The sequence below is a fragment of the Cheilinus undulatus genome, linkage group 24, assembly GCF_018320785.1.
Source record: "Cheilinus undulatus linkage group 24, ASM1832078v1, whole genome shotgun sequence".
In the NCBI taxonomy this organism is placed as follows: Eukaryota; Metazoa; Chordata; class Actinopteri; order Labriformes; family Labridae; genus Cheilinus; species Cheilinus undulatus.
In genome coordinates this window covers 17,573,552-17,601,071 of record NC_054888.1, presented here as the reverse complement: position 1 = coordinate 17,601,071, position 27,520 = coordinate 17,573,552, and the positions used below count along the sequence as shown (strand labels likewise).

The following is a 27,520-nucleotide window of genomic DNA, read 5'->3' as shown; positions in this document are numbered from 1 at the left end:
ATGCTAAGTATTTAAAACACTGTGGGCTCGTTAAATGCTGTGACGTCAAGGCTTCTGAGAAAAGGAAATGTGATTGAACCATCATATTCAGCTGCCTGAAGTGTTAATGTGAGTTCAGTTCATTTGGTAAAAAGGAGAAGAAATACATTTTTCAGACAAAAAGGGGCTAAATTAATCTTATATTTTGAGATATGGGTCTTTTTTTAAATCTCAGCTCATTTTCCTGAGAAATACTGCATTTTGGACCATACATAAATATATATATATTGTAAACAGAGTCAGTGACCCAGATCTGCAGCAAATTGCACAAGCGGAACTAGAAGGAAACCTTCTAGAAAAGCAGGAAGACCTACAGAAAAGAAACAAGCAAATACTGCCTGAAAAAATATAAATATGCTGAAGGTAGCTTACGTCATTTTGGCAAAAATAAACATTTTTTCCTCAGTGCAAAAGCTCATGGAAGACAGTGATCAAATAAACAAGCTAAATGTAATAAGCTGTTTGTGCAAAGCTTAAATAATAACAGAGCTTATAATAGCTACTATTAACTCCTTTCTGAAAGCATCATCTATAGATAATCTGTTTTATACATATTCACAATTTAGGAACAATTTCTGGCCTGTGTTTTACAAATGTACAATCTGTCACACACTATCTGTCCACTGGAGGGCGCTATTCACAACAAATGTGGATTTTCTCATCAGCCACATGCAAACAGGGTTCCTGTAGACCATTAAAAAGATCCTGACCTCTTCAGCCTTTTAAGTAGATGTATGCTGAGAACAGATGTCAAACTCTGAACGCTCTGAAGAGTGCTGACTTGAAAATTTGACATTTAGTCTACTCAATTAAAAACACATCATATGTATCACTAGTTTTCAGACAGAAACAGAAAAAAGGATGTGAATCAATTCTGAATACCAGGTGTGAGCTGACAGAAAAAGATATCTTGGAGTTTCCTTTTCTACTCAGTATTTTTAGCACGGACACACAGATTTATACATGCAATTTTTTGCATGTATAAATCTGATTTAAACATGGTTCACACAAGTGTTTTAGCTAGTGCCAGCTTAGTATGGACAGTCTCTATGTTAGTCCTATGGAAACAAATCATCACATCTAAATTGAGACAAAATTAACATTTTTTTCAGTTTCTACAACACTTGTCAGTTTTTTCATACCATGTTCATTGTTTTTTTAAAGGGGACATATTATGAAAAACCCACTCTTTTAGAATATCTGGGTACAGGAAGTATCGACCAACCCTCAAAAACAATCAAATGAGTCCCTTTTTGTGGTCCACCAATGACTAAAAACATGAAATCTGTTTGTGATGTCACATAGTTGATAAAGTATCATCAGCCCCTCAGCTGGTATCTCCAGCTGAACTTTTGCTAATGTTTTTCAAAAGCATGGGAGTCAAGCGAGTACTCCGGACCAGGAGATCTCAGCATAGATGCTGTACTATTGTGTCTTTACATCACACTAGCCTTTGACAACCTTAGCGTGAAGTGGCTGGACTTTTTAATGAATGCTTCCTGTGCACAGTTGGTTAAAACATTTTACATCCAACTGCTTCATCAATCTCCCTTCTCCTAAAAGACGGGTCAGTACCAACTGTTCATGGAAATCTACTGACGAGTGTTTTGAAATACTAGAATGTGTAGTACTGTCTTCGGAGGTTAAGTACAGGCAAACAATGCTAGCAACATTAGCAGCTGGTCTGCATACAAGCATGTTTCATTCACGTGGTTGGGTTAGCGGTGTTGGCTTTGGGTCTGCGTACAAATTACAGCGGTATTGTTTCATTTGTTTTGTTGAATTAGTGACGAAAGCATGTTTTGACTAGAAAAATTCTCTCTGCCTGTGTTTTTGTGGCTCACACTAAAAGTGAGTGTTCTGAGAAAGGTTGTTTGGAGCTAATTTGTATACAGGTGCATTTAAAAAAATAGAATATCATAAAAAATATTTTGTTTTAATCTTGATGATTACGCCCCTACTGTTCAATCCAAAACCAATTATGTCAAAATATTAGAATAGCACAAATAGTACTGTAAGTTGATTAATTATAGGCTTTGTTAACAATTAATTGCAATTAATCGCATATGCTGATAAATTGAAAAAGACTACATTTCTGGTAGATTCAAAGATAATAGTAACAAGACAACCAAAAAGGACATGCTATGATATTCAAATTTTTTGAGATGCACCTGTTCATAGAGTCAAAAACCTCTTCACAGCACGGATGTTTCATTTAGATCAGGAACAGACTGTTTTTAAAAAGGTGTAAGGGGGTATAATATGTCACCTTTAAAGTTACAGATGTAAGGGGGTATAATATGTCACCTTTAAAGTTACAGATGTAAATAAAGATAACATGAACAAACAAAAGAACAAAAAAGGGGGCAGGCTAGGCTGGGGCATCAGATGTATTAAGCCCTTAGTCTATGAAGGACAGTGTGTAAATGCTGTACAGAATCAGTGTGCATGAATTCCACACACACTCACAGGACAGTGGCACAGTTTCAGAAACACCACAGGGAGTCAGTATTTCCCTGCTCCTCTTGAACGTTGGCTACGTTTCATCAGTCATTCTCAGCTGCAGCGGAGTTTAGCCAGGAAGTACGCAACGCTGAGGAAGATCCACACCACCAGAAGGTTCGGACTGAGAGCCAGCAGGGGCAGAGAGTACAGGAGGCTGGGGTCCAGCCGGAGGTCGCGTACTGGCAGCAGGCCACTCAGGTTCTTCTGGATCACCCCCTCCCTCGTCCCAACTCTGCCGAGTCACGGGGGAGGGAGGAGGAAGAGGTGTGGAGCAGCAGAAATGGTCGGAGGAGTAGAGAGGAGGGATGGACATAAGAGAAGCCAAGGGAGGGGGAAAATAAGAGGAAGCAGAAAAATGATGCAGGAGCAACGGTTGGAAGGAAGTAGGAGGGAAAATAAGATTGCAAAGAAGGGAAGGGAAGGAAGGAAGCGTGCCACAGAAGTAAACAAATGGCATGCATGAAGGTGAAATGCCAAATAAACAGATGACACCAGCAAAAAAGTCACAATAAAAATTCACAAATCCACAGTATGACAGCAAAAGATAAAGACAGAAATCATACAGAAGTCACAGAAAACGAAAATAAAATAATAATTAACAAACCCCAAAAAATAAGCAGATTGTACAAAAGAAAAATCATGGTAAAGTCAAACACGAGGAAGAGGAAAAAGAGAAGAGAAAAGAGAGAAAATTAAAAAAGACGTCTTTCAGAAAAAGAAAGAAGATAAAGAACAGCAATGGCCCTCCATGTTTTTATATTCTAAGACATGGGATGAAGAAGGAAGAAGGAACAGAGTGCAAACGTGGAGAACACCCTTTAAAATTTATGGATTTAAGCGCAAACTTGAAGACAGGCACTCTAGTTAAGCTAACTAAAGCTAGCATGCAGTAGGAGTGCCTGGTGCAGACTTCACTTCAAAATGTTCAAATTTTAAGGGTGCCACAATGTCATCTTAAGAAAAGGGTAAATGGATAATGAAGGGAAAAACTTGGAGGGAAATGGTAAAATATCTATGTTTTTCCAACATGCTCGTAGCTAAAACCATTCCAAAAAAGTCGGTATCAACTTGATCAAAAAGCTGTTCTCATGCTCGTCGACTGATGAGGCAGAGGGGAGGAAAGAGGAGGGATGAAAGGAGAAGAAAGGGAGGAAGAGGTGAAGAGATGTGTCATAATGTGTAGGAGAAGGAGTTTAACTTTATTAAGTACAAATACAAGATAGGTGCCGTTACATCTTTGTACAACGAATATTTACAACATGGAGTCACACTTTAAACAAACAGGTTTCAACACAAAAAGGTACAGAGAACACTTCAGTTCTATGTTGTTTTCTAAGAGCAGCAAGGACTGAAAGTTCCTTTACTCTTGAAAACATTGTGGATCATAATTATCAGCTTTGGGGAGGAATATCAAGTTCCCGTACATCTTTATTAGTACATTCCCTGACTTTTTAGGATGGCTACAATTCTGCCTCTGTTGTTATTTTTTACAAAACCCAAACTATGAAAAAGAAATTTTCAAGGACAGGCTCTCAGGGAGTGTGTTGTTTTCTCTCCCTCTGTTGCGACATAAAGGAAACAGTTTAAAGCCTGTGTAGTACATTGAAATAAAGCCTTAAATTGTAGCAGGTGTTTTGTCTATTTTCTATATTCTATCAAACTAGGCAATCTGTACTATGCCCACGCATATTTGACCTCCTAAAACCCCAGACTGTTTGTCAGATTGTACTGGCAAAGATGGAGGAGGTGGGCATGATGCAGTTGTTCATGCACGAGCACAAGCACAGGTATGCAATGTGGACATGAGGTGTAAGGGATTTGCCTTGCATAATCCAGGAGTTTTAGGAGGCCACATCTGACCAAAAGGATTCAAGATAAGACACAACCATGTTCTCAGTGTTGCTCTTGGCTGTGCTGACCCTGAGACATTGTTCTTATACACAAAGTAAGGTAGTCAGGCAAAATAGGTATGTACAAGAGTAAAAGAACCAGGGCCTGGAGCAATTTGGCCAGGAGAGGGGGACAATAATGCCTGTGCATGGAATGGTGACAATAGGTCTAGTGTGAATATGCACTTAAAATAACCAACATTCACCTTATCAACATCAGGTGACATCCTATAACAGCCTTATAACCTCCTGAGACCCTGTGTGTACTCAGTGTATGAGGACATTACTTTCTGGCTTTCCCACAAGTGAATTATTTCAGATGTTAATATTTTTGAAGTAATTGTCAGAAACTTCCATAGAATTTAAAGTATTAAATTAAAGCGGAGGGGGGATTTACTTTGAAATGAATTTTATTGATTTTTTTTAGGGAAATTTTAGTAGATTATGAAATGAAATTTTAGGGTACTTCGTGGAAATTTGGGGGACATACTTGTAATTTTGGTGGGAATTCTATTGGATTTTTAGGTGGGTGATCTGTTAGACATTCTGAGTTTTTTTTTTAATGGAATTTGAAGAACTCATTTGTATTTTATTGGTGAAATTTGAATGGGCTTTTTGGGAGGAGAGGGGAGGTGGGCTTTGAAATTTTTTGGTACTTCCATGGGAATTTTAGGGATTTACTTCTAATTTTTGGGGAATGTTTTGGGAAACTTAGAGGCATTTTCATAGGAATTAGAAGAATTCATTTTTATTTTTTGGCGAATATGATTAGGGTTTTTAGTGCAAGGTTTGAAATTTCCAGGTACTTTTGTGGAAATTTGGGGTATTTACTCGTAATTTGGGGGAATTGTATTGGATGTTTTTTTTTTTTTTTACTTTGAGGGGGATGGGTTCCAAATAAAATTGGAACTCACATAATTTTCCTGAATTTTCATCGAAATGTTAGATAATTTGTACTGCAAATTGGGGGGGGGGGGGATATTACTTTTTGGGAACTTGAAAAAAAAACACTTTAAAATATTTCTTTGTGAAAATACATTCTACTATAAAGATACCATTTTTGTTTTGTGTTGTAACAATAAGATAATCCTACTGTCCTTATATGCAGACATAATTTTCAGTGAAAGATGCTTCCTGTTCGAAGGCGATACTGAGTTTTCAAACTTATCAGGTCATAATTATTCACAAAAAAAGGGCAAGAAACTAAAAATGCATTTCAAACAAAAGCATGGGTCTAAGGATTTTAAGATATTACAAGCAAAAATAAGGCATTGCTTGTAAAAACTGCTGCCAGTGCGGCAAGGAAAATTGACATTGAAGTTTCTTGTAATGAGATAGAGGCTACCTTCACACTGCAGCTTGAAGTGACCAGAATCTGAGTTTTTGCTCATGTGACTCAAATCAGATTTTTTTCATAAGTTGCATTGAATTTGACATATTGGAATCAGATTCAGACCATTTTCATATGTGGTACTAAATCAGATACATATTTCATCTTTTGGAACTGGACTGCAGTGTGAACATAGCTAAAAGTCCTACATGGCATTCAATATTTAACAGGGTACTTTTTTCTCTAGAAATTAGACAAATACACTTGCAAAGATTTTAAGTTTGGCAATATGACCAAAAAGGACCCATTTTATGTTGTACTTTCTGTGTCATCTGTCACAGTTTTCTTACTTCAGCATCACCAATATTTATGTGATCTGCTTTACTGAAGATTGCTTTTGTTATCCTGTCACCAAGCTGCAAGCTATCTCGCCAAAAACATCAAACCTGTAATTAAAAACGGCTTAATACTACGACCATATTTAGAATTTGGCATTCAAAACTAGTCTCCTTTAAAGGGCAGAATTTTACTCAGTCTTTGCTTGAATCTGGAACCATAATCATTTGTTTCACTTTCACAAGGTCAGACATGAGAGAAAACACAAGGAATAATGAAATAAAGGATGACAACAATGCCATGTGCTCTCATGATGCAAAGAAATTAAATAAAAAAACACTGCCAGACTCAGAACAGCATTTCATAAGAGAGGGAATGGACAAGACAGTGATGGTAGGATGTAATATAAAAGACTTGGACAGAAACAGACGGACAAACAAACATCCAAACACACAATAAAAAGAGGATTCTCTCGTTTGAATATTAGTGCGGTGACTCCTCTTTTTAGACCCTTGTTAGACTATGTCATAATTGTGGTTACGAACAAAACTTGTATCCTTTAGGACATGGGTTTAACAAAGTGGCATCTACTAATATCAACATACTCGAGCATCCTCCTCTCAGATGGACCAGCAACTCTGAAACAGCTTCTTAATGATGAAGCATGCAGTGATGCGTTTTTAAGACATGTGAGGGCAAAATGTGTGCTTTTTTTTAAATGTATTTTGCCCACACGTTTTCATTCAGGTACTCAAAGAGCATCTTACCTGCGCATACAGTCAAGGGCCTGTGTGAACACCTGTGGTGCCATGCCATGCTCGTGCTGCAGGATCAGGCACTGCTCCAGGGTCACAGACATAGCGGTGCGGTCTTTGGCGCTTTTGCAGCTGGTAAACCGAACCCCATTTAGCCGACGGCAGATCTGAAGAGGACAAACATCAGTATAAACCTGAAAAAATTTCACACTTACAAATCTAACTTTACTTCAAACTCTTCAGGTTGAACTCCAGTTGATGTTTTCTGCACTTCAATGAAAGATTCTAATGCTAGATTCAATAAAAGAGCAGAACGTGTACCTCAGCTGCCTGCCACAGGATGTCCACGTTCTTGTTTTTTCTGGCGTGAACGTTCTGCCCTAAAAACCTCAGCAGCTCAGGGAGACAAGTCTGGGAACGAGACCTGGGGAGGCCTGAGGGAGATTGGGAAGGGATGGGAAGAAATTTATGTAAATAAAAGTTTTAATAAAAATCTTGCTGTTTGTTTGGATTACAGAAAGAGGTAGATGAGGAGTTCAGATGTAAGTAAAAGTACTCACAGTCTTCAGGCAGGACTTCTTTAAACTGCTCATAGTATGAATTTAACCTAGACAGACTCTCCAAGTTGATGATCTCCTGCAATGATGTGTCTCCAAACCTGAAGAGAGAAACACTGTCAGTTCCTTTGTAAACTGTAGAACAATCTGGATTAACCTCTTCATTCTTCTCTCACTCACTTCTCAGCGAGCGTCTGCTGCTCGTTGATGCCGACGTTGAAGTGCACTGGCTGCACTCTCAGCAGCATCCCGCTCTGGATCTCCCGAGGTAAGGCGTCAAACATGGTTCCAGGCAGCGGGATTCTGACGTTGAAGCCGTCCCTGTTCCCTGTGATAATCGGCAGCATGTCGGGGGCGGAGCTACCAGTGGCCTGGGTCACCTTCAAGCAACAGAAAATGAACTAATATGAATGCATGTGAATAATTAAGATATTCTGTTACATCTTTAATACGCATGGGTGAGTTCTGCTGCTAAAAGCATAACTGTGCAGAATAAAATCTGAAAGACAACACAAAAGATGCAGACTATATCTTTACTTTTTTACTGTTGTGTTTTAATTTGGATTTGAAAAATTGTACAGGGTACAAACTTTTTATGTAAGTCAAACCAAACAATAAAAACTCACGTGTAGCAGAGAACCAGGGGAGTTACAATGTAGCTACATTTTCATGACCTTAAATCTGTTATATTTGGTTTTAGAAAAATCCAAACTCACCTTCAGTCCTAAAATACATCACTCTTAAGACAAATCAAATTTAAGGAGGAAAGTCTGAAACACAGAAGAAGACTTGAGTAGTAAGTAAAAATTGTGTTCATTCTTCCAACCTTAAAAGTGACGTTTCGAAGATCCATGACGCCAACACTCATGTCCTCCAACATAGCCAGCTCCTCTCCTGCAAACATAAAAACAGTCATAATCTGGGGGTCTACCAATAGAAGAGTGTGTCTCTGAGTGTACATGTGTTTGTACCATAGGTGCTGAGCAGGGACTCGAACTGAGCGAGAAGGCCGATGGTGTAGAGCTGTCTGAGGAATCCGTTGTCACGGAGACAATTCCTTAGTTTGATAATGAAGCCACAGATGAGAGCAGTGAGCTACAACACACACAAAACACACACACACATCAGCATCAGTTACAGATGATTCATGCAGCAGAAATGACTAAGTCAACCTTGTTTCACAGGTGAAGGAAAGTCTTTCTACCTCACGGTGCTAGCAGATAAAGAAGTTTTAGATGATAAGCAGAAGAATTCTAAGAGGAAGAAATCATGTGAAGTTGCATCAAATATATTTTTCTCTTCTTCCTTCCAGGAGTTCCTCCTGACCAAAGCACAGCAGGTATATTTAATTCAGGCCAGAGGGGACAGTGTTCAAAGCTGGAAAAGGGCTGTCACCTTTAATTTCTGTCTACAGATCATTTTGCTTGAATTCTCACAGCATTGTTCAAACTTGGACTTTGATTTTAGTCTACAACAACCTGGTTTTATTGTTTTGTTTTGTTTGAACTTACAGCCTTTTAATTTTTTAATCTCTAATTGTACATGCAACATCTTGGCATCAAAGTTTATGCCTATTTATTTGAATTTGTCTGAGATTTGCACTCCATGACCAGCTAAATGCTGCTAAAGACTGTCTGAAATCTCCACGGTGAACCTGCTGAGTAAGACAAAGATGCAAAAATAGAAAGTTTAAAAATAACACGCTGTAAGGAGAGAAAATCCTCTACCTCAACTACCTCCGGGCTCATGTTTTGTTTTAACTTTGGCCTCAAACGTCTCACTAAAGGAGAGTGGGAGGGAAGAAATCCCGTTGTGTTCCATCTAACTTTGTTCTATTTTTTCCAACACGCTGCTCTGTCTGTGCCTAATAATCAAAGAAATACCTTAAAGCTATCATTGCTGAGCAAAAGTAGCAGTTGAAGTTTTACAAAGGATTTCCTCACTTTGAGTGTATTATTGTTGGTATAAAAGTTGCTCCACTGACCGTTTGGCAGAAGACAACATCACGGCGGTACTGCAGTGAAAGATCCATAGCTATCGTCGGGGCGCTGTCCTGCATCAGCAGGAACACCATGGACTTTTTGGCTGTGTCACTCATCATAGCGACGCACTCAGTGAGTGTGGTGAGAAGAGGGTACAACGCCTCGCTCCACTCCCCTGAAACATAGAACAGTATAAACACATAAATACAACACAGATGTGATAAAACAAGTGAATTATTAACAATGAATGCTCTTACGAATAATTCAACCCAATACAATTTTACCTTAGCTAAGCTAAAATTCTTTTTAGCACAAATGAGGTCGTACTTAGAAGCTTTATAAGTGAAATTTTATGTTTTAGACAAAGACGAGCTAAAAGACAACACGGAAAGCAACTGTATAGAAGGCAATAATAGCATCACATTTGGTTTTGATTTTATCCCTTTATTCTCTCACTTCACTTTTCCACCAGTGTAACCAACCATTACTTCAAAAGAACCCCCTAAGAAGCAGAAATGAAACCTTCAAGCTTTCAGGAAAAGGTTTTCAATAGATCTTCCAGAATTTATTTAACGGTGCTTACACACGGAAGGTTTCAAGGGTGGTTTTAATTATCTAATTAATAAAAACAGCACTGGCAGGAATGCAGGAACCAATCAGAAATGATGACACTGAACCCAACATAAAAAAAAAAATCTACAAGACCAAATTATAGGGCAAGTTTGACATCTGATAATTAGATCATTTCTGTTGATCCAGTCATGTTGAACAAGGGACAGATGCAGAGAAGCTATGGGCTGGACAGCAGCTCTTACCTGGGTACGCCTCCTCAGCTATTGGACTTCCATCTGGAAGAGGGGATGGAGGTGCAACATGCATGATTAGCGGAGCATAAGCCACACAGGGCAGCAGAGACACACATAGAAAACACTATAAACCAGGGTCAAACATCTATCAGAAAACATAATAGTTATGTAATAGAAAAAAAGACTGATAAAAATATTCAGCTTATTTGATTTTGTAGACAGTAAAGATATGCTAAAGGGAAACGTTTAAATTTTTCTCGCACTCTTTGTCAACTTTTTGCACTGCCTGATCTGTTTGGATAGATTGTGACCCTGGTTCAGTACTACACGTAAAGTAAGCACAGTCTCAGATCGACTGCCTGTTGAAGAAGCAGCAGCACTTACATCAGCAAAGCTTAAGAGTAAAGAAAGCTGCTTATAGATACAATATAACTGAAACATGGTGGTAAGACAAGAAGACACCAACAGAGACAGTGTTTTTCTAATATCATATCGGGAGAATTTAATAAAAAATATTCAGTAGTTTAAAGAAAAATGTCTAAGAAACAAAAACTACCCTTACATAATAAAATATGGTAATTAGAAAGAGTGGAGGCTAAAGAAGCAGAAACAAAAAGATTAAAACCCTACGTGGCTCTTGTTCAGGGCTGGGAGGACGTTCAGAAGAAAGGGCAGGATGAGAGGAGGATGGTGCGAGTGATGAAGATGATGAAGAGGATGGTGGTGGATGTGATGAGGAGGGTGTTGATGGAGAATCCTGTGATAAACTGTCAGGGTTGATCCAGAAAGCTCCCCCTTTTCCATCATCTTTTCAGAGCCATACACACAGTGTCAAATCACACATCTAAATTTAGTCAATATCAGTTAATGCATGTTTGTTCTAAGAGTTTTTTAAAATCTTATTGAGTTATTTTGTGTTTGTTTTTTTACAAGCTATTTGCCTGGGAAAGAACAATTAACAAAGTTGGACTTATTAAATCAAAAATGAGAGATAATTTCAGCAAAATAAGAAAAAACTTGGGGGCAAGAAAAATGCAATAGAAATATAATAATTAAAAATAGAAATAATAATAATAAAATGGTAAAAACAGACATTCCTGCCTTAACTTTAAAAATCATAGGTGTCAGGTTCCTGCTGTTAGTCAAAAGGTGAATTTTATGTCACCTTTCTTGCCGGTGCCACCCTGTAGGTCGGCCTGGCCGCTGTCCTGACTGCTGTCACTCGGTCTCCTCTCCTTCTGAAGCAGCTTGTCCACACGCTGGATGATGCACTCCAGAGACTTGTCCACATTCACCCAAACCTTCTCCTAAAAAGATAAAACATCTGATCAAAATTTCAAAGCTTCTATTTCTTAGATTGGCCTAACAGCTTATAGAATAATTTTCAAATCAGTGAGCACGCCGCAGTAATGCAAACAAATGCCTAGCTCTCACCCTATACTCCAACTAGTATCTTATATAATTTTCATTGATTTCTATTAAAAAACATTATCATACCCACTCCTCCTCTTGCCAGTCTACTTGAAGTGATGATCGGCTATTGCGACCACTCCACTTTGCCAGCAGTGTGTCCTGATCATTACGAAGGACAACTTGTTCTGAGTCCGCAGAGGGAGACGCTTTGGAAGCGATGTACTCTGGCCGGGCAGCGTTCAAGGCCTGAATGGCAGACGCTAGTAGTTTACAGTCACATACTGTGACCAACTGACGAGTCTGAGAGGAAAAAACACATAACATTAACATTTTCTTCCAAGGATAAGTGGTTCTGAATGGTTTAATAGATTGATTTAAAAGTACCTTGTCTGCCAGAATAGCAAGCGTCCTCTCCAGTCCGCTGGCAGATCGGTCCTTTGCGGCTCGGGAAAGCCTCTCTGTGTAGTAACTGACCTGTGTCTTCAGCGTGTTGATGTGGGCGATGATCTCTTTGGCTCTGACGATATCCTGGGGTATGTAGACGATGGACTGAGAGCTGGAGAGAGCACTGCTACAGAAAGCAAAGACAATTTGTGTTAGCAAGTTTGTATTCAACTGTACACTGATGATATTCTCTTATTCTTCATCTTTATAATGCAAAAAGTCGCCAGCTGGTTCTTTAAGCTCCAATTAGAAGACTGCTGATGTGACAAACTGCCTTATGCATACTTTTCTGCTTAGGCTACTTTAATAAACAGACATAAACATAGCATTTGCATGCACATGCCTGTTTCAACAACGGTTTTTGTAAGGGAATTCAAGTGATGCTCAACACAAAGACAACATGAAGAGTGATACCGCTAATTTTTGAAATTCAGAGACTTTCTAAAGAATGTAAGATATTTTTATCAATGCTTTATGATGTGAGCTCTATGTGAGTATATGAGTTGATTTGTGTTTCTGAAAGGAGAGTAGAACAACAGCAATTACTGAATTTACAAAATTAGCGGTATTTCAACAAAATTGGTGAACAAAGTTTAATTAATCTAACTTTTAAAAAAGTGTGCTTGGTGTAAGACAGTTTAGTTACTTTCAATCACAACACTGTTAATACAAAATGCATTACATGTCGTTACTTTTTTGGCCACAAGTCACACGATAAAGAAGGTGTTTAATTGAACCCGACTCACCATTTTTCCCACAGTTACCTTTGTTTACATTTTGAAAACCCAAAGTAACAATGAGGGATTTTGTGTGGTTGTACAAGGCAGTGAGAGGCAAACAGTGTACAAACAAATGAAAACAAGCAAAACAGCGCAAAAACTCACCATTCCTCCTCATATACGCTGATTAAAAAAGTAACAAAAACAATAGTTGAAGAAAAAATGCATTCATTACAAGGCAGCCAAATCAAAAGAGATACATCTGTCGTGCAAAATAATTTCATATGGGTCAAAGTTTCAAATAAGATAATAAAAACTTAAATAATGAATAAAGGAAATCATTGAGATTAAGGGACAAATAACATGCAAATGTATTTTTGCTCTTAATTTCCTATTAGATGGTCATTTTTGGTGAGTGAAAACTAACTTACTGTTTCTTTGCCTCTTCAAACTTCTGGATAAGTTTCCTCAAACCGCTGTTTTTAAAACCTTGGCAGTGAGCAGCTGGAGCTCCGACTGTTATCACATCATACGTGTGTTCTGCAGAGGGAGAGTTCAGACAGAAACCAGAGGTCTTTTGAATGAGAAAATCTGAAGTTTACTGTATATGGATATTTCCATGAGTGACACAGCTTGTGCGTTACCAAAGCCCAGCTCATCTTGCACCCTCATTCTCTGAACATGAAGGTTTGTTGACATGAACTCAAGCTTCCTCTCTGCTTTCAGGTTACTGGCTTTAAATGATGGCCCTATGGAGTGTGTTCAAAGCAGAACAGAGAAATAATGAAGAGGGTAAAGGTTGCTTGAAGACTGTTTGCTTGTTGAATAATCAGACGAAAAAAGACAAGAAACCTCTTAGTGCACCAACCTCTATAGTTGTTGAGGTCGGACAGTGTCTCCTGGTATGTGAGGATTATGGTCTGGTACTGAGAGACAATCTGTCGCCTCAGATTCTCCCAGCAGGGTGATAACTCTCCCAGCTCCTCCAGCTCACACACCCTGGAAAAAAATAGGTGTGAAGCAATAAATGAGGCTGCAAACCCTGCACCTAGAAACTCATCATTTCCACTGAAGTAAATTGTCTTATTCAAGCGATTTTTTTCCAAGTTTAAATAGCCATTTTAATTTTTAAAACTAAGTCTTTTGTTTCTAGTTTTTCAAATTAGAGTATGTGCTGCTTAAGGCTGGCTATAATTAATCTGAATATCAAACTAATTTGGCATTCATGACTCCAGATTGGGCTGTCTCTGATGTATACCTGCAGTAGCCAAAAAGGCAGGGTATATACAGAAAATCTGAGATTAAATTTAATACTTCTTCAAAGCCCTCTTCATACATTTTAAGATTCTATCGCATCCTCAATTTCTAGCCCCTCACATGAACAACACAGCAATTTCTGTTTTGTGCTAATAGTAAGACAAAAATGTGACAACAAAGAAATGACAGTGGTATTTCTTATTATAGTAAACAAGTTAGGTTTTCTTGGGGAATTTTTACACCAAACTAAGAGAAAAAAAATGAAAAGTCTTGTTTTTTCTATTTAGGCCACCCAAAAGTAGTTGTTGTAATGGGGGAGTACCTATCTACATGTTTTGCACTGCATTAAAAGCTACAAAGTAGAACAGCATACAATTTGATTTTTACAATAAAAATACAAAGTATAATTGCCCATTTCAGGATACTTTCAATATTCTTTAATTCGAATTTTTAAGTTTTTTTAAAGCCTAAAACCTCTTTACATTATCTAAAAAAATTTAAAAAACAGAAAAACTTAAGACTTTATATTCTTACATTTAAGACATTTTACTTTTTAAAAGCCTCATTTTTGGCTAAATTGATTTATCAACCGGTAATACTTTTTAAGACCCTGAATACAACCTGCAAGAGAGAGCAGACTGTGAAGGAGTCACAAACTGGATGTGACATGCTCTAACAGGTCACAAACGTGGCAGCACACATAAACACAGTTTTGACCCAAACAAAGAAACCAAAAAAAATCAATATGAAAAAGTGTCTGTAATGAAATCATTACTACAAAAAGCTGGTGTGTGGTCTCAGGGTCTGGATGAATCCTCTAGTGCAGGGGTGTTGAACTCAATCACAGCAGGGGCTAGATTCTGGATTCAGGTCTAACATGAGGGCCTAACAGGGTCAACTTTTAAACCAGAAACTGTCAACCTCCTTTGACTAGTAATTAAATATGAAAAACATAAAAACTTAGCACTGATGATGAATGATTTTGACATTTAAAAAGTTAAAAAGCTAAGTTTAAAGGCTCACAATCTATCAAAAGTAAATTTATTAGTTCAAAAAGGTCAAAATGTGAAACTGAAATTAAAAAATGTTTTTTTAAAGGCAAATATATTAGGAAGAAAGACAAAATCATGAGTTTAAAAGGTCAAAATATATATATAAAAATATGCAAACATTAAATTATTCAAAATTTAAAATTGTGAGTCTAAAAGGTCAAACTATTGGATTCTGAAGACAAAGTTTGGAGTTGAAAATTTGAGGTAAAATACAAAATAATTGGTTAAAAATGTCAAAATATGACTTAAAATTTTGAATTGTGAATCTTAAAGCTCAAAATATTGTATAAGAAGTCAAAATTATAGGTTGAAACACTCAAACTACAAAATAAAAAGTCAAAATCCTAAGTTTGACTAAGTTTGGCGTGAGATGCAAAATTCATATTAAGAAATTAAAAAATAATAATAATTTCTTTTCCCACATTCCTGACTTCTTATTACTCCTTATATTTTCAGATTTTATGACGTATCTAGGATATCTTAAAAAATCAAGGATACGTTTACAATTTTATACTTGAAAAAATCTGCAGACCTAATACTGATGGGCCAGTTATAACAGAAATGTGGGCTAATCCTGCGGGCTGGATTTAAGTGTTCCACGGGCCGGATTTGGCCCCCGGGCCTTGAGTTTGACACCCCTGCTCTAGTGTGTGTTTGGATATTGATAACGTTGAAACTGGTTGAAACTGTCCTTACATCTGTGGTGTCCTATGTTTTTTTAATCAGTTCAGATTTGAAAATCATCCAATGAAGCCAGCGTGAGTACAATCCAAGCCTGCATCTGTTGGTATTATACATATGAAGCCTTCACAGAAGATTTGACTTTGATGGATTAGTGCATATTTAAATAACTTTACTGCAACAAGAGCCTAAAGTTAGAAATATACATTGTATTGTACCTGGCTGCGTCCTCCTCCAGCAGCAGTTTGACAAACTGTCTGGGGATGTTTAATGAGAGGACGCTCTCAGCCATTTGCTCCAGCACCCGTAGGTGGTTCCCATCTGTTGTGGGGAAGCGGTACATCCGTGACATTGTGCCTCCAAACACTGCAGCAACAGAAAATTCACTTAGTCAGACAGATGGAAGGAGAAACGAGAAGATGATTCCTAAAATACACCTGTTATTAATGTTATTGTCCCCTCTGGTGTTATTTTGGGATCAGAAATGTATCTCGGAGGTAAATGGATCCCTCCCACTCTCTGCAGTGCATCAATACATTTATACCCTTTTGATATGATAAGAAATCTGATATATTTTTAAACATGGAGCCTTTCATGACCTAACTGAGGATTATGAGACTTTTATTCAGAGTTTACCAGGAATTTTTAAACATTTTATTTACTAATACATTTTATATTGCTTTCTATGGTGAAGAGAAGTCCTCAGTTTGTTCTTATTCTCCTTTTCATTTTCTTTTTAAAGTTGCCCAGTATTTTCTCAGAGTTTGATGTTTTTTAAAGAATACTGCTAAATAATATGTCTAGCAGCCAAATTTAGAGTACCTTGAACAATTGTGATGTTCCTGGAAAAATGACAGTGATTAAACTTCACATCAGGCAAAAAAGAATAGTCCAAAAGGCATTTTTATTTATGGGAAAATTAGCAGAAGTAGTCATGATATGAAGCCTTAGTATGTAAAAATATGCAACAGGCTGAAATGCAGACTGTGTTATGACTTTAAGGTTTATTACAGTTTTTGTATTTCCATGACTTTTATATGCAAAAAATGGACATGCAAGACTTAAGAAACTTCAGTATGTAAGAGCTGTGCAGAAGCTGAGGTTCCTTTCATATTATCAACCTCTTAGTTAAACGTGTTCACACAGTTTCCTCTAATTTACAGCTCTCATTTTTTTCAAATGGAAGAAAAGTAACAAAAAGAAACTGTTGTACCTGAGCGCAGCAGGTTGTCTTTGCATAACGAGGCGTACTTTATTCGGACTCCCATTGATTCTGTGAGGCTTTCATCAACAGGCAGCATAGTCTGCAAGACATAAACACGTTTTAGAGCCAGCCACCAACCACCTCCACCTGCCTGTCCACTCGCTCGCTCAGGCCTACACTCACCAACATCACGCTCTGATCACACTGACAGGCTCCTACACAAAACCAAACTGCTGTGATAAACAATTTATCTGCCGTGTTAGAAACAGGTGACAGGTTTATGATTAAAAAAAGTGATTTTAATTAATACCTATATATGGACACATTTATACAACTATAAAATACAACTAACTGCAATACACTCGATTTAACATGGAGAGAACGATATATACAACTAAGATGTGCACAGAGGGACACTGACAAATTTCCCTTCCTAATGTGCCTAACATGTGGAAGAAAATACAGATCTCAAAACTTACTTGTGCCCACCTCAAATCTATTATTACTATTTCCATGCAGATCTAGTGCAATATAGCAAAACTGCAATAGAATACTGTATTTTTTTTGGTGGTATATGCTCCTCTGCTTTTATGTAGATTGTTGTTTTTTGCTTCTATCGTTCTTGATTATTTCTGTGGTGGCGACTAAATGTGTTAAGCACTGGGGTCCAACACAGTTTTCTCCAAGGGCCAGTAAAGTATACAGTCATATTAAATCATGTATTGTTTGATTGTATCATTTACAGATATTTGAAATGTAAACTCCTCTTACCCGGCCGTTGATGCTGTCCGGCAGCCGACCGACTGACATCCTCTGATCTGCTCTCTCCTCCATCTGCCAGGCCGCTATGTTGATATTCCCCACCCGCTGGTTCTCTGCTGATCTGTCCATTAAAACACATTTAGTAGATCATATTCCAGTACAAATGGATAGGAATAAAAACTAGATATGTTTTTAATTAATGGAGTTGTGAAATTTCCACAGTCTCAACTAAAAATGAGTACAATAGTAGAAAAATATCCAAGTAACTAACCTAACTGATTAAAAAATGTGTTGACATATTTGCTTTATAAATAACAGATTAACAGCATAAAAATATGTTTCCCCTTTAAAAGGGTTTCTTACAGATTATGCCTCCTCTTGTTACAGGAAATACATTACAAGAATGGGAGGAGGCCAGACAAAATTTTCATACAGGATATTTCCTGTGTATCTAAAAAGATTTCCTGCACTTTTTAAAATGCATGTAAGCTCTAGGGTTTTTTTTTTTCCCCCCACCGGTCCTTTTAAGGGGTTTTGAGGTTTAAAATGTAATCCACCTTTTACTGAAGAGTAAAAGGTGGATTAAGAGTCAAGAGGGAACTTATGTACATTATAAATTGAGGTAAAAATGTAAAGTAAGTTAAAGCATAAAGTTTGTATGTTACCTGAGTTCAAGCTGTAATCTGTGGCTCCGCTCTTGCAACAACTCCTTCACAGGAAACAGTGCAGAGCCCAACATGTACATCTGCAGAGGCACAATAGAACTTCTCACTCTCTACTTAGCTATTGCGAAATAATGCAGAGCTTATCAAATGGTGAGGCAAGGCAGACTGGTGTCCAATCATACATTATTACTGAAACTATAGAAATTTAAAGAGGCTGTTTTGCATGCACATGAATATGGTGTGCCTCACGATTTTGGCTTGATGTCAGGTGTGCCTTGTGTAAGAAAGTTTGAAAACCACTTATCTAATGTACAAAATAAAGGCCTGATAGAACATGGAAAAAATTGATGGCCTAGAAGACATGCATAAGAAGCATACCGTCCCCTGTGAGCGGTCCTTGACATCGTACACAGCCAGTTTGACCTGTGTCTGCTGTGTGATATTGGACTCCTGGAAGAAGGCGATGCTGCTGAGGAAGATGGGGTTACTGGTGCCCTGCAGACAGATGCAAAAATCACTGTCAGTCCATAAAATGTTAATTTTTGATCAACTAATGCTTCAGTTATTTCAAATAAAACCCTTGATCACATTATATGCTTAAAAGGAAGTGTAGAGCTGCAAAATTTGGGATTCAAAAAAGCGTTCACATTTTGTACATCGATTAAATAACCAATCAAAACATAGAATCATGTCATTGTTTTGGTAATATATGAGATTTACTGCTTTTCTTTCTTTTGTGTGATGGATTAACTTCTTTTTCTTCTCGTTGGTCTAACTAAGCAAGTGGCATAAACTCATCACCAATAATAAAAATAATTTCTGTCGATTTCCATCTCTTGTTAAACTTTATTATGACTCATGCAGCATTTGTGGGCGCAAATAAAAAAATGTTTTTTCTAAATGTTATGTGAACTGACCACAAAATAGCCCTTGACCTAGTCATAGGAGCAGTTTTAGGAGGTTGGAGGCAGATATTTGCATCAGAGGGTTTAAAGAGCTTTCAAAAACTGTGTGGTTGCTGCTTAGTTCATTAATTTCTCTCCCCTTGTTCTCCACTTCATTTAAAACGCAGATGAGGTGTGGGTGGATGAAAGAGTCATCAATAGAGACTAATAACACAATTAGACAAATTTTACCTTGGAGCATGTGAAGTAATAGGGATAAGGGATCTGTTAAACGGCTTTAAGGCAGAAGAGTGACTTTTTTTTGAAGAGTCTGACCTCTATGACTTCAGTCTGGGCGTGTTTGGTCCAGAAGGCCTGCGGTGGCGTCGTGCAGCTCACTGCTACAAAGCTGTTAGGTTTTCGATCCAAAGCAGGAGTCAGCAGGTCTGTGCAGGCTGCAGGAGAAACACACAAATGGAGGCAAAAGGTTGCACAAATGTCTTTTTATTGCATATTCAGGACAACAAATGTCCCTATTATTCTTTTCATATGTATATGTCATGAAAAACAAGTGAATTGTTGCGTTTATGTTGTTGGATGAGCATTTTGAGTTGTACTGACCAACACTGAACTCCAGCACAGGCTCATCTGGGTCCTGACTATTTCCTGGAAAATATTAACAAGTCACAAAAACATCAGATATCATGTAAAACCAAAGCAGAAAACAGGTGCTTTTCTTACTTAGATTCAACACTTGCATGCAATTTTTAGAAATACTTCTGGAACATACCTACATATATACTCTGATAATACACAGGCCATAATGACAAAAAGAGACAATAAAAATGTGCCGATGTCAAACTTTTAATCATTTGTGTTTTTCCATTAGATGGTCCAATCCTAACTTATAAAAAGTGTGATTTTTGAGCAGATGAAGAGCAGCCCTCAGGCCTCATTATGATCAGCTTCAGAGCCTGAAGAGGCCACAGGCTCCCACACAAGTTTAACACACTGCCAGTTGAGTGTGTGTCAGAGTTTAATTTTAGTTTTAAGTACTGCTGTAAGTGGCTAACATTAATGGCAGGATGTGATGACCCTGAGTGCCTCTTACATTCTTGAATTTTACTGAAACCCTTTGTTTGTCAGATATACAAACAGTCATTAGTTTCTGCAAAAAAGATATATGTAAGAAAACTAAAATACGTCTAAGGCTTCACCTGCAAGTGCGAGGCCGATCATCTCACTCGACAGTTCAAATGTGTTGGCCCGGTACACCGACCACGGCCTCTGTGTCCGGGAGCCGCGCTCTCTGCCCCCCGCCATGCCTGTCCTAAAAGAGCGGGCGACGGCAGGAGGCCTGAACACACACCCTCACACAGACTGGCACACACTCCCATGTGATGTGGTCCTCTTTGGTCTCACATCCACAGCTGCAGCAGAAATCAGATCACCTCTGAATGAAGAGAGAAATAAAAAGAGGAAGGTTAGACTGAAACCTTATAATCCTTGGACATTATTACATTTTTTATAGCTTCCTCTTTTTTTATTACAGAGCCTGTTCATTACATCGGCAAGGAGACATATGATTCTTTTCATTCTAGTGATGAACCTTTCAGATGTTATCACACATGAACTATCTACCTTTACTTCACTATAAACACTAAGCTCTAATAAATTGTGGGTTTAAAATTAATAGATGTACTTCAGCGTTATTTTCTTACAGTATTGATCCATCAGTGTTAGTTCAACTCTGTAGGATGAACTTATCTATGCTCCGCCCGCTGTGACTTAAAATCAAGGGGGGATGTGTGGGCAGAATTTCCCATGATGCCATCTGTTTTGAGTGTTTAGTTGTGTTTGGATATTGCCTGCTCTACACGGATCCCTGCTTGGCTTTTTAGCCTTGTTTCTAGTGGATTGTTGTTGTTTTTTGATGTGAGACACATTTGCACCATAAGTGAAGTTATCCACTGAGTTAGAGTTTACTCCTGTGACTTTAAGTACTCCTTACGGACGCATAATGCATATTCTTCATCCGTATGCATTCCCTTGCTATGAGGTTGACTCTCTGCTTTACAGTTGCCAGAGGACACACCTTGCCACAGATTTTCCAGAGTTATATTATAAACCTATTTAACACTTGAAAGTGTAGTTTAACTGCATGTAGTGTGGACCAATATTGACACATTTAAAATGTTAAATTTAACTCTTTATAAGTGTAATCATCAGTCACTTTTGCTATGTATTTTACTTTATTATAGAGGTGCGACTTTACTTGAACAAACTGGTTTGAAATCCATTCTCTGTTTTTTGCCTTTAGGAAAGATAAACTTGGACTAGAATCCATTTACTTTTACTTGAGTAGGTTTACAGACTAGTACTTTTAACCAAGTAAAATTTAACCAGAGTAACTGTACTTTTCTTGAGTACATTAGTTGTGTGCAGTTCCTTAATGAGAAATAACTCAGAAACATGTTAGAAACTATGCTTTCATTGAAAAAGACAAAATTCATTTATTGATTTTCTTTTATTGCAGTTTCTATTTTGACTCTATTTAGTTAAAATGTGTATGTGTGAAGTTATGTCAGACAAAAAAGAATTCAAATCTTCAATCATAAAGTAATTTTTGAAACAGTTAAATAAAGCCTTGTTGTGAAGCGTGTGTCATTTTCAATGAGGTGTTGACCTGCTGGGAAAAGACCTTGCTTATTTGCATCTGTTGTGATGAATTTGAAGTTATTACGGCATGAAGGTCAAAAAAGATTCACAGTGGTCAAAAAAGTACATAAAAACTTATTGTGACTTCAACTGCATGCTTAAATCCCAGTGGATTTATGCTGATGTGCAACACTGACGCCCACAGATGCACCAAGGGAGGATCACATGAGAAGAACAGAAACAAGGAACAAGATACAGAAAGTACAGTGAGACCGTTACATCTCTGCAAAGTTGCAACGTTAAAAGGTCAAGGAATATCATTTTCATTTACCGCCTACACAGTCTGCAGCAGCTGTCTAGATTTCTCCTGTTGTATATAATTTATATTCAGCTTGAACTTCTATCTATAGTTACGGCCAAATAAAGTCACAGAGTTCATCTTACACAGCTGAATTTTATGGCAAAGCAAGAGTGATGTCAGCCTTAGAAGCAGCACAAGATAAGACCTGTGCTGTTTTCAAACGTAACTCTAAGAAAATGCTTTCAGCCTTTATGGCGAAAAGTTCAAAAGCATTTGAAAATTAAGAATTTAATTTTAATGGTTATAAAACTCATCTTACACCCTCCATAAATCACAGTTTACTTCCTGTATTTTTACATTCTCAAGCATGATTAAACGCTGGCTGAAAATAATTGAGAAAAAAGTCTAGATAAATGAATAACACACAGAAATAGGACATTAAACTAATCACTTCATGTCTCTGTTCCACTGAACTTTTCAAAGTAAGTCCTTTTCCTAATTTAAAAAGATAAATTGACAGTGAAAGGTCATGATGCAGAAAATATTCATCTTTCCAGCATCACAGTGAGCTTGGGGCAGACATATTTATGGTGACTTAAATATTTATATATTCTGTATGTATTTATAGTCTGGTAAGAGAGAAGGCCACGTGTCTGTTAGGATGCAGCTGAGCATCATCTGCCTCGCATCCATGAGTGCTCTCAACAGCAGCACGTGTGTTATGATCTGTTTGTGCATGCGTGTACAATATAAATTTTCGCATGCTTGCATTTGTAATATGTCAATTATTAAAAAGACTGATGCCTGTTTCAGCAGTGTGTTTATTTGCTTCTACATCTGTCTACCCACTGAAAAGTTACAAATTTGCATTTTATGTGCCTTTTATGCTCCCTAGATCATCAGATGTTGATGTTGCTAGGAGACTCAAGGGTGAGGCATTTCTTTCTCTCGTCCTCCTCACTTTTATTGCAATTCTTCAACTTTATATTTATCAGTCTCTTTTAAAATGCCTCTCCTACATCCTTTCACCTGAGCTACTTCACACACAGCTTTCCTCCCTAAATTTTGAGTTTTTCTGCTCTATTTCTTTTGTAATTTGCTCACTTTTGGGATCTGTTTCCCTGAAGGTTACAGCCTGTGGGTGAGTAACCGTCCCACTCTTCGCTGCCTCTCCTGCTCCCGTTCTCTCTGTCCCATTTTGTTAAAGAGCAATTAGCCTATTTGAAGCAGAGTGGAGAACCAGAGGGACAAGAAGCTGGAGATAAAGAGGTATTGTGGTCTAGTTAGACCACATGCAGATGGAGATCCTTATGGTCTATTTTGGTAGAATTGTGCTGCCTTTATTGTAGAAGCGTGTCTTTTTGTGACTCAGGTTTGGGTCAGAGTTACAGTAATGATTCACGTCAGAGATGTTGTGGACAAACTGAACTTCTTTTCTTTTTTCTCAGTTTGCTTGGTGTTTAGTAGTATTGTCTGTTTAAATCTGGACTCTAAACAATCTTTCATAAACTGGCCAACAGAGTGATCTCGTTTTAATTGTGGTTCTGGGTTATCAGTGTGCGGCCTACTTCCTGGTATGTGGTTCACCGCTGAGTGCCCGATATGCTGCCCCAATTCAGTAACTCAAGATCCATGTGTCCTACATCTGTCAAACATATGGAGCTACCTGCAAGGAGGATCATCCACCTGGATTTATATTACACATAGTCGGAACTACATGAAGATAAATGGGCAAGACTGTGTTGCAACTCCATCTATGTGTTTTGTCTTATCTTAAAACTATGAGATCAAATGTTAAGTTATTTCAAGTATTTTCTTTACAGCTTTTCTTGCCATTAAATAGTGCAAAGTAGAAAACTAGAAGGAAAGGGGATAGCAAAAGTTTATGCCTGGGAAGGACAACATATAAGGACATGTCACAGCGGTCAGGTGATGCTTCTGAGGAAGACTGCAGATGACAGTCGAAACATGTCAAGGAGGTAAAACATCTCCTACAGTTAGTTGTCTGAAAAAAAAAAAGAAACACAAGATAAATATTCAGAATAAGAAGACAAAATGAATTTGCTGGATCTCTCCATTAAAAATATATTTCCAACAAATGATTTTGGTAATTTAAAAAAGCAATTTACCCAACAAGGAGTAGTGATATTGTCTGATTTTTAACAGCATCTTATACAAGTTGTAACAGCCCTAATGAGGTGTTTTTTATTTTATTCTATGCTGAAATTTAAGTGTCAGAGAAATAAAGAGAAAATCCTTATGGTTTCAAGCCAGAAAAATGTACCATGAAAACCACTGTTGGGGTCTGAAAGCTTTTCAATCTCACATATTTAAGCTTTGGTAAAGCTGTTTTTAGAACAATTCCTGCCCTGCAGGCAAAGAAACATGGAGTCGTTTGATAAAATCCTTGAGCTGTAGTAGGCAATCTGACCTCCTGGCATGCATTCCAGGTTGATTATTTTGCGGTAACTGTGGTTAGTAAAATCCTGTCTGTGAGGCAACAAAGGGACATGGCGCTTTTAGATGTACCTAGAATTAAAACCTAGAAGATAAAGACGAGCAGCAGCAATGACTGAACTGAAAAGAGGCAACATCATAAATCTGAGCCTAATGAGACAGAGAGTAAAATATAGCAGCACAAGATGATTAAAGAGACAGCAGCATAACTGGATTTCCTCAATCAGGCGATGTACCTGCCGTGTCTCCTGAGGAGGCAGTTTGTGCAAATATTCAATATTAATATAACAACTGGAGCTGTGACGGCGAGGTTGGAGACAAACACGAGCAGACACGTTTTGTACTCAGAGATCAGATTAAAGAGCAGCCTGAACAAACACTCAGCCTTCAGTCTGTAGGGCCTTTTGGCTGAGTGTTGTACTGATGAGAAGAGACGCTCACAAGTACATAAAAAGATTTATGTATGGGGAAATGGTTCAAGATTTCAACAAGTAGAAGAAAGGCGTTTAAGGGATGACTGCTTTGTTTGTCTGCTCTTCAACCTCCCCTTTTAATTCAGATCCCTTTGTAGCTCAGAAGATAAAAGATGTCATACAGAGACAAAAATCAAAAGATGAAGTTAGAGACATAAGATCTGAAGCTTTTGCTGCCTTTATTTATTGTTAAAGTAATGGCATTATCTGTCACTGAAACAGACGTGACTTGTATCCGAAGACATTTTCTTCAGAGTTATGGCAAGGAAAAGGCAATAGAGAAATGTTTGTATAAGGAGTCGGGAAATTTACATAAAAATAGGCCGAGAAGAGAAATACATTTTACATGTAAAAATGTACACTACAGTATCTTGTTGCTGCATATCTATGGGTCACTGCGTATGATGAAAAGAACTCTGTGTCCTCAAGCATGCACACAAACTGCAGTTGTGTCTGTTTCTCTAAGACCACAGTCAGTGTGGTCTCAGCTTATCTGACTGTAGATTTATGAATGCTTGGACACCACACTCATTCACTCTTACACACATGCACATATAGAGAGACCAGATCAGAGAGCTCTGTGATATTGGCTCAGGTTTCTCTTATGTTGATGCGTCAGCAGCAGGTTGCAGCTAAAACACGCCTCCTTATGCCAGAACATGCACGCAGTGAGGATGACAGTCCTCTGGTAATGCCACCAGTTATATCAAACAGTTTTTCTCCTTTTTAAGCTCAATGGAGTGGAAAAAGATGAACACTTGGAGAGTTTTTGAGAGCTTACACACCCCTAAAAACGTTTATAAAAGGTTGTTATATTAACAAGAATTAGAAGAGCTCAAATCATGTAATCAACATTACCAATTATCTGCAGGACCAACACAATTATCAACATGTTGTTTATTTTTTAAGAAATACTTTAACTTAACAGTGACGATGGTGCTAAACATCAAAAGCTTTTGCATTTAGGTGCATTTTTACTGAGCAGCAACCTCCGGTTCTGAAAAATGAAGCCAAAGCGGAAGTGCAAAAAAAAATGCAGTACAGCGAGGGTCCACTTGAGGCTGGCAGCAGGAACACAACACATGTTAAAAAGCCATTTTTACACAAGAAACACACAGGTTGACAGCCTGATTCAAAAAAACGAAACGTGGCTCATTTGATGTCTTCGTGCCCTCTCACTATACGCAATCGTTTTGGTTATATTTAGGAAAAACCTCACTGTGCAACGTCTGGCTCATCTCGTTTGATTGACACCTTGTCAAGCAGACGCTACCTCCAGAATCCCAGCTTTAGTGCAAGCTTAGCTGACAGGAAGTCAAGCTCAGTGGGCGGGCTCTTCTCTGCCATTAGGTTGATCAAAGTTCGGTTGAGACAGCAATTTCAATATGGAGGCCGCCAAAAGCTGTTTGAGTCCGCCTATTGTAATCAAACAGCTGATGTCACACAGGCTTTGTCCAATACTTTCTACAGCCTATGATTTTTACATACTTACATTAGCATTTAAAGCACAGAGCAGAGTTTAAATGTACTTAACCAGGAGAATCTCACAAAGATCAAGAATCTCATTTACAAGAGTGTCTTGGCCAAGACAGGCAGCAGCATAATCACAGAGTTCCAGACAGAGAACATAAAAACTATTACAACCTGATGCATCAACCTCAAACACCTCTAATTTACATTTAAATAGATTTCAAGATACCAGCTTGTGCAGACACTAAGTCTCCTGCAGCATACCTGAAACTCCTTCTACCCATCTAGACAGACTTTAGGAACACATAGCAAAAGGAAATCTTGTGACTGAGTCACAGAGTAAGGACTGTAACTTCCAGAACATTTTTAGAGGAATAAAATCACACAAGAACGAGGGAAGTAGATAAAGTAAAGACTTAAAAATAAGGATATGCCAATGCTTTTGTCTACGCGTGGTCAAGCAACTCGATTATACAGAGAACAATGATGAGTTAAGACTGATAATAAAAGTCAGTGCTCCATGGTATGCAGTATCCAAAGGTTTAAGGCATTGGGAAGATGCATGCATGCACAGCAACAAATGCAGTAAAGGAAAAACGAGGCGTAAATAAAAACTCAGGCGCGACTTTCTCTCAAATCTTTACAAGTTGCTCAATATGAGGCTTAAAAGTCAAAGAATCATCAATCAAAAACCCAAAGTATTTAGAGGGAGGGATTGACTCAATCCCATCAGACTCAACAGAAGGAAGGTTCAGCAATTTTTTTTCTTTTAGTTTGAAAATATCAAGAGCTTGTTTTTTACCGTATTTAAGATCAAAGCCATCATTTACGGTGAGGTCTGTGTTTTATAGAGTTCTCTACTGTTTCACTGCCAGTTTTTT

General features: G+C 37.9%; 1 protein-coding gene across 11 annotated transcripts in view; it reads right to left on the bottom strand.

The window, feature by feature from the left end:
- The window catches only part of LOC121506148 (inositol polyphosphate-4-phosphatase type I A-like), a 64,102-nt gene that overhangs the window by 5,095 nt on the left and 31,487 nt on the right, over positions 1 to 27,520 (bottom strand). For 6 of the 11 annotated variants that reach the window (XM_041781754.1, XM_041781758.1, XM_041781755.1 and 3 more), the window contains 24 exons: positions 20,498 to 20,733; positions 19,902 to 19,946; positions 19,617 to 19,735; positions 18,775 to 18,891; positions 18,397 to 18,476; positions 17,741 to 17,852; positions 16,979 to 17,069; positions 15,984 to 16,131; positions 13,644 to 13,774; positions 13,420 to 13,524; positions 13,207 to 13,315; positions 12,941 to 12,958; positions 11,997 to 12,183; positions 11,697 to 11,912; positions 11,365 to 11,506; positions 10,830 to 11,006; positions 10,209 to 10,241; positions 9,396 to 9,568; positions 8,383 to 8,506; positions 8,238 to 8,305; positions 7,592 to 7,791; positions 7,415 to 7,512; positions 7,176 to 7,288; positions 6,867 to 7,021 (listed from right to left, as the gene is read on the bottom strand). In XM_041781754.1, coding sequence (XP_041637688.1) covers positions 6,867 to 7,021; positions 7,176 to 7,288; positions 7,415 to 7,512; positions 7,592 to 7,791; positions 8,238 to 8,305; positions 8,383 to 8,506; positions 9,396 to 9,568; positions 10,209 to 10,241; positions 10,830 to 11,006; positions 11,365 to 11,506; positions 11,697 to 11,912; positions 11,997 to 12,183; positions 12,941 to 12,958; positions 13,207 to 13,315; positions 13,420 to 13,524; positions 13,644 to 13,774; positions 15,984 to 16,131; positions 16,979 to 17,069; positions 17,741 to 17,852; positions 18,397 to 18,476; positions 18,775 to 18,891; positions 19,617 to 19,735; positions 19,902 to 19,946; positions 20,498 to 20,603 — 2,867 coding nt within the window. In that variant the 5' untranslated portion in view covers positions 20,604 to 20,733. The remainder of the gene's footprint in view (positions 1 to 6,866; positions 7,022 to 7,175; positions 7,289 to 7,414; positions 7,513 to 7,591; positions 7,792 to 8,237; positions 8,306 to 8,382; positions 8,507 to 9,395; positions 9,569 to 10,208; positions 10,242 to 10,829; positions 11,007 to 11,364; positions 11,507 to 11,696; positions 11,913 to 11,996; positions 12,184 to 12,940; positions 12,959 to 13,206; positions 13,316 to 13,419; positions 13,525 to 13,643; positions 13,775 to 15,983; positions 16,132 to 16,978; positions 17,070 to 17,740; positions 17,853 to 18,396; positions 18,477 to 18,774; positions 18,892 to 19,616; positions 19,736 to 19,901; positions 19,947 to 20,497; positions 20,734 to 27,520) is intronic. The other 5 variants (XM_041781761.1, XM_041781759.1, XM_041781760.1 and 2 more) reach the window with 5 other exon arrangements.